Source organism: Penaeus vannamei, unplaced genomic scaffold (assembly GCF_042767895.1).
Source record: "Penaeus vannamei isolate JL-2024 unplaced genomic scaffold, ASM4276789v1 unanchor940, whole genome shotgun sequence".
NCBI classification, from domain to species: Eukaryota; Metazoa; Arthropoda; class Malacostraca; order Decapoda; family Penaeidae; genus Penaeus; species Penaeus vannamei.
Window position 1 is genome coordinate 1 of NW_027213944.1, and position 7,500 is coordinate 7,500.

The 7,500-nt window shown below is 34.4% G+C and overlaps 1 protein-coding gene across 1 annotated transcript; it reads left to right on the forward strand.

Moving 5' to 3' along the window:
• Positions 1–1,877: 1,877 nt before the first annotated feature.
• Positions 1,878–6,053, forward strand: LOC113813084 (lamin Dm0; the record flags this gene model as incomplete). Its single annotated transcript, XM_070119966.1, is given in 2 exon segments — positions 1,878–1,965; positions 2,521–6,053. A coding segment is annotated over 1 exon segment (51 nt), but the record flags the coding sequence as incomplete, so codon positions are not given.
• Between the last annotated feature and the right edge of the window lie 1,447 nt (positions 6,054–7,500).

Below are 7,500 nucleotides of genomic sequence, written 5' to 3' on the forward strand. Positions count from 1 at the left end.
GTGCAGAATTTTTATATATTTGTATATATTTTTGGTGAGTGAAATATTTCTCGATTCATATAAGAAAAAAACAATTATCAGCAAACATTTTGGTTATGACACCTTTTTTCTTTTTTTCTTTGTTATACATGTTTTGTCAATGAGAAACTATATTAAGTGTTTTATATAACATTGCTCTATACCATATAAAATATTACCAGTTTCTCCGCAGGGAGGCCCAAAACAAATTATCATTCTCAGATTTATTCATTGATTCAAATTACTTGTTCCAAGATTGCCCAAAAAAAGGAGAGGGGTTGAATTTTTTTACTTGGATATTTTTCTTTGGTCCTGTTCCTTTTCCACTTCCTTTCCCACTTCTGTGATTGTATTGTCTTCTCTCTCTCTGTCTTCTTGCCTCTTTTATCACCTTCTATAAAATTGATCACCCAGGAAATCCAGAGAAAGACATGTGAAGTGGGAGGAAATGCTGAATGCTTTCATTAGTTGCCGCTGCTTTGTGCTATTGGAGCTGAAAATTAATTGGAATAGTTTTGATAGTTGTAATAATGATTTTACTAAAGAAAAAATTCCTTTTTGTATGGTTGCACTACCTGCAAATGTCTTAAGCTTTTCAACAAACCCAATTAAGAACTGAAATCATTTTTGTGTTGTTGATAAATGACATTGGTGATGATAATAACTAACGCGAAAAAGGGGTATACTTGTGGAAACTAAGAATAATAATAAGGTGCGATTACCTTAACTTTCCATTTCATAATGAGGTGGATTGCCTCATGAGTCAATGTACTGCTATTATAGCATTTCAATGTAGATTTCAGTTGTACATTTAAAGTGTACATATGCCTTTGTCTGATCCTTCCTTGCAATCTGTCCCTGACTGCTGTTCTTTAGTTTATAATTAGATAGGCTGCATGGTTTCTTTATTTGTAATTAGTATTGTTTATTATTTTGTTTATTCTTTTATTTGTTAAAGTTTCAGTTTGGTCTGAACTGAGCTGTGATTGTCTTTTGGCCTTTTGCATGATTAGATATGTAGACATTTGCAGGGTGTACTTGCTCTGGAAGGGAACATGTGTATACCTCAGCTTGTACTGACAGTTACTGTCTTTATAATGTCTTTCAGTGAAAATGCTTTTCTCTAAAAGAAAGGGCAACAGCTTGAAAGAGAGAATTGATACTATGAATGATAAAAGTATTTTTTTGTAACAGAGACTGATGCATTCTTAAGAAATGCTTCAAGTATTTGATAATTGCCCATGTTTCGGAATTTGTACAGTTCCAGCTTTATAGAACCAAGAGATATGATGCTTCAGAACTCTGTAAAATGTCACCATAATGGTGACTTGATTTCAAGAAGTGTTTGATTTGCCTGGAATAAATAAAATTTAACTTTCCTTCTGGTATGACTGTTGAAAAATGGAGTGTAGCTAGACATAGTGTGTTTTGTTTTTGGTTGTTTAGTTTCCATTGCCAGGTGGTTATGGACAAGTGAAAAGGTTTTGAGCAATGTCTACATTTCAGAAGCTTCATAAATGTTTTGCTCTATTGCCCAGGTAATTAAATTTTAGGCACTGTCCTTTGCAGTCACTGAAACAGTAGATGCTAATGATATGGCCCTGTGGAAGTAGTATTTTGATTCCTCTTGTTTTATTTTTTATTAATAATTTTATTATTTATCTATATTTGTTTGTTTTTATTTGTTTTTGTTAACTGAGAGCAGCTGTCAGGTTAGGCCGATGTTGTTAACTGTGGAAACAATCAACCTTCTCCTTTCATGATATGATTATTGTGTTATGGGCTCTCCCTCTTAGATGGATCAGGTCAATATAGGTCGCCGTGTTCTCGATGACCTCATTTTTCTCTCCCCTCTGCAGGAAGAGGAGGAGGAGGTATCGCGACTATACACTGGTTGCATCCTCGCTTAAAACACCTACCTACCACCTAAGAGCTCCTCCTGCAGTCGTAAGTAGCGTTAGGAAGTTGCTCCCATGTCCCAGCTTGCTAGCCATAGGGCTGCCTACGAGATGCTTTTTCCTGTAACGCTAATGATGATGATGATGATTATCATTCACTCTCAATCTCGACCCCAGTGTGAATAAGGGGGTTAGAGCCAGGTAGAAACACTGTGTGATCTGACAGCTGCTTTTAGGATTTTCTTTGATTTTTATTCACTAAGGCCAGAGCAGCTCGACCACAATTTTTTTTTTCTTTTCCTTTCTTTTTCATATCATTGTCAGATGATGGCAAGCACAGACTGTATTGCTCATGTGATATTATGTTGACTTGCAACTCTGACTGTTATGTGAAAGACTTAGAAGAGATTCCTTTTAAGAACTCAAAACACTGAAAAAGGAACAGGTCTTGCTGGATAAAACCTTGATGAATAAAACATGTCTTTTAAGTAGCTGACAGGGTGAGGTAACTTATGAAAAAAGGAATCCCCCAATAAACCCAAACCTGAAAGAACAGGTTTTGTTCCTTCCTGACTGACCCCACCCCCTGTGCTTTCCCTTGCAGAGAAGTGCGGACGGATCATCCCCCGAGAAGTGCAGCATCATGTGAGTGGCGAGGCGACGATGGTTAGCCCTAGGTTGCCTGATGCCTAATTGGCTCCCACCCAGTTTTACGTACAAAATGACCTCCATCCCTCTGAGCCGCACGCTTCCTGTATCAGGATGGTTTTGCTGAGTTTTGAAATAAAAAAAGGGGCCTGAGTTCTTGTGAAGGTGATTTTTTTTTTTCTTTTTTTCTTAAAGTGATGTGCAAGAGTCCATATAATTGCATGTTTATCTTATTTTTCTTTTTGATTATATAGTGATTTATGTGAAAATGCTGCAAGAAGTAAGATATATATACATATATATAAATATATATTTATAGATGTATTGTAAACACATTTGAGTAGATATCATCTCCGTATCTATGTTTATATTGTACATTGAACATGAAAATTTGATTGGCTGTTGCATTGTCAAAGGAAGTGATGTGGTTTTGAGAGGACTAGGAAACAAAGGCCAGTTATTAAATTGCTTGTTACTTAAAGACATTAGTGCTGAGCATCAGAAGCTGGATGGGGTCACCAAGAGAAAGTGCTGATAGAGAACTTTTTTGTGTCGTAAAGGGATCTCACATTTTAAGAGGAGTAAATTGCATGCCTATCATGGGGCACGGGATAATTTGGTCCTGTGCTCATGATGGCCAGAATACAAAGAAGAATTTTGTTAGAAGATTCATTTGTTTTAACACACAAAAAAATAAAAAAGCAAACGGGGAAAAAAATAAACAAACCAGAATTTATATGTTGGCCTGAATTGGGTAGGTAAGTATACACCCCTTGCTGTATGGAGAACATGCCGGTTCTCAAAAAGGGGAACGGTATTCGCTTACATATATATATATTTTTTTTTTGTTTTTGTTTTTCTTTCATTTTAGTTTTTTTCTTTTTTTTTCCTTTTGGTTGCTTAATGATAAAACCAAACTTTTATGGTGGTTTGTATGACGAGGTCAGAGAGTTTTGCTTCATGTGCTTATTCTTCTTGGATATTAATATAAAACTTTTAAAAAATTAAAAAAAAAACAAAAAAGACTTAACATTTTCGAAGTGCAAGCATACTAAGTATTATAAGTAAGGAGAGAACAGTGTTAATTTACCTGTTAAGGAGGATGAGGCCTGCCATTTTTGGGAAGGGAAAATAAGGTGGGAGAGGAAGAGAGTTCACCAGAGGAAGCAAAACACCACACGGAAAGTTTTCACTCGTACAAGGGTTGTACTTCTTGTCTTTTCAGTTAGTTGTTGTTATTATTATTATTATTTATTTTTTTCATTATTTACTTTATCATTAATGCAGAAGGAAACTAAATTTTGCCAACGATTGGGTTTTATAATTTTCTTTTTATGATTATATCATTAATAGTTTTCAATGTTCTAAGTATATTTAAATGATTTTGTCGTGTTTTATTGATTTGTGCCAATAGAAATCAGTGAGTCAGAGAACTTTTTATGTCCAATTAAAAATAATAGAGAGAGATGTATGTGCTATTCTCTCTCGCAAATGTTCACTGCCATTTTGTTTCCTAAATGTAAGTGGTGGCAGCTCCATGTAGCTGTCACTTGTTAAGAATACCTTGTAGGGGTTAACTGTAATGCTTTTTGTTTTTCTGTATCATTGTCTCTCTTTGTTTTTTGATTCATGTTTTTATTTGGCTCCCCACATTACTTCAGGTCTATTTATATCACGTTATGTCTTTGCTTACGGCCAAGCCCAATGATTCCTATTGTAAGTAAGATGTGGTTGTTTCTAATAGGGATTTATTTTTTATTTCTTCAGCTATAAGGTAGGATGATTACCCGAGTCCCCTCCCTTTACACACACACACACACAAAAGGGAAAGAATTTATAGGATAATTTTTTTTTCCTATTGATTGATTATATGTTGAAGAAAATGGGAAGAGAGTATTGGAAGAAAAGAGAGGGGAAGAAAAAAAAAAAGATGATTTTTAGATTATTTTTAAGTTTTGTGATGACCAGATTCTGCTGACCTAAACCTTGGAACTTGTGACCACCCCAAAAATTTGCAAACTAGTGGACACAAACCAAGGCTTAGCAAAGTTGATGGCCTCTTTAACATTGTAATGAAGGCTAACACTCGTTTGCACGCTTATCTCAGCACACTGCCGCTGCAACCTCTCTGTAAGGGGATAGAAGGCCAGGCATGTTTCATGATCCTCATAGTAAAGGAAGTTATTATTATTTTTTTCTCTCTCTCTCTTATTATTCCCATTGAATTTTTATTTTATTTTTCCCCATTGCTGATATACAAATCTTTTTTTTATGTTAATGCTAGCATCATTCTTTTCCTTACATGGGTTGCAGCAGCTTATAAGTTTTACAGAGGAAAAAGTCTTTTTATGTTTGTTAGCCCAGAGAAATAAAAATGAATATATATGTATATTTTCATGAATCCCACTCAGAATTGTAAAAAAAGAAAGAAAAAAAAAGAAAAAACGGCACTTGAGGTATGATATGGGAATTATTCCCGCATATTCCCTCAAGAAAATTATATGTAAAATTAATGAAGAAGAAAGACGTGTTTCAAGTAATGCTGAAGAAACAAGATCTTTTATTGAAGAAGGAAAAAAGTATATCAATTGTGTAACCTTTGATCAACCTGGCTTTGTAGCGTCCAAAGTGGTTCTAGTAGTGTGCCTTCAGTGGATATTCTAAAAAAAAGAATAATAATAAGCTCTTAAAAACAAAGAAAAGATATGTACTGTATAATGTTAAAAATTGTCTTTTAAGAGTATGGATTTACTTTAATAAAAGTTAATAGATTCATATGTATTTTTTGTTGTTGTTGTAGACCTGTGAAAAATATTTGTAGCATTCAGGATATAAAAGCTGTGCATTTGAGAATTGTTCTTTGTGTGTACCAGTATATGGATTATATATACACAGATTGAGAGTGAAGTATAATGCATATATTTAAAGAATTTCAGGTCAGTTCAGTTTACTTGCTCTTATTGATAATTGATTGCATTTTTTTTTCATAGAATTATATAGTGATTGAAAAATGCACTATGAAAATTATTTTGTATATTTTAAAACTGAGAGAAGAGAAGCTGAAATTATAGAAGGGAATATTTCAATATTTTGACTAAAGTGAAGGAAAATAGGAAATTTAGAAAGCATGGGTTTGGCTACAGAACGTACATTGTGTAATCTCATTTTACGGAAAGATTACATTTCTCGACCTTCCACTCCTGCTTCTTGTTCCTCACCGATGGATTTTTTGGAAATACACAAGTGAAGATAGTACTGCGTTTTCTTGTGGTGAGAGACCATTTGCATCTAATGAGTATATACCTGGCACTTACAAGCATGTATTCATATATGCATTGTAAATGATGACTAAGGAATATGAAACAGATGGTAAAGATAGAGCAAAATGATTATATAAAGGGAAATATGTGTATTTCATGTCCAAAAGACAAGAACTCTTGTGTAAAGATTTACAGGTTGTTAGCAAGAGGAATAAACTAGAATTAATTTAGAGATTTATTGTATTAATTTACATGCTCTGAAGAAAATTAAAGTTCTTTAATGTGATGAGAATTGGTCAGTTAACTTGTATTCTAAAACCAGCTTTATATCTACAATAACAGCTATTGTCCAAATTGTTTTTGTAGCTATTTGGCTAAATGTAATATTGTTTGTGGTAATTGGAACTTGCTATGCCACTTGCCTGGAGAGTACTATTGAATTGCAAGAAAAACATTACAGAATTCACATACCTCTTGTTTGCTGTGTATGAAATGCCACAGATTCACCAATCTAAATAACAGTACATGTCCCCATATATTTATCTTTATTTACGACCTTAATTCCAAACTTGCACAGCATAGTCAGCAGCACAAAACCTTAAACTCCAAAGCCTTTGCTCCATTTTCACCTCCCTCCATTAAATACACTGTCACCACTTCACTTTTTTCGGTGCCCTTTTGCCACGCCAAACCAATTTTGTCCTCCTCCGTCGGGCACTCCACCACCTCAGAATTCAGAGAAGTTTCTTTGGCTGTTGCTTCTTATCGCTGGTATGGCCAAAGGGGTCATGCTGCTTAGTTAAGATTGAATTACGCCTTTTATGAAAAGGGTTCTCCGGAAATCTGTACTTGAGCATAATCTTCATCCTATGGTCATTTCCAGTGTTTTGATTTTTATTATTATGATAGTTATCTGTTTTTCTACTAAAAACAGCTCATGTCTGGATTTTGAAATCACAGTATAGAAAATTAATCACAATCATTGTAATAGCTATAAAAAAAGGGCGCTTTATTACTCTTGCCTGATATTCCTACAGGGTGGTTACATTTCCACACAAAAATTAAACTGCTTGGATGTAAATATCCAAGAAACAGCTTTTACAACCACACGACCAAAACCGAAGAGCAAGCCACAAAGAAATGGGAATGAAGCACAAAAATCGTTAGATAGTTTAATAAGTAAATCATTACAAAAAATAGAAAATGGAGACAAAGAAGGGCGAGGAAGCCCATTCCATGAACTATGAAAAATATATGTACAAGACTATGTATTGAACTAAGCCAACAAAAAAGTAAAACATTAAAACAGAGGTCACTGCAAAAACGCAAAGAGGCTCGTATTCAGCCGTGACAAGAAAAACGTTCAAGTATATTATCAAAAGGTCACAAGCACGAAAGCCAACTCCAAAAGCAGAAAACCACAGATATTCAGAAAAATATAAAGAAAACAGATCAGAATCATCAGGTGAAACGGCTAGACAATTGGCTCCGTTAAAATATATACAAAGTAACCACGCAAAAAGTAAGTAGTTTAATATACGCATAGTAACTGATAACAGGTGTAACTTGAAGCTAATGAAAATCCATCACGCAACTTTAGCAAGGGAACGGTACGAATCCTGTGTATTTATTCGGAAAACACTCTGTCCATGTCCCTGTCTGTCTGTCTATCTATC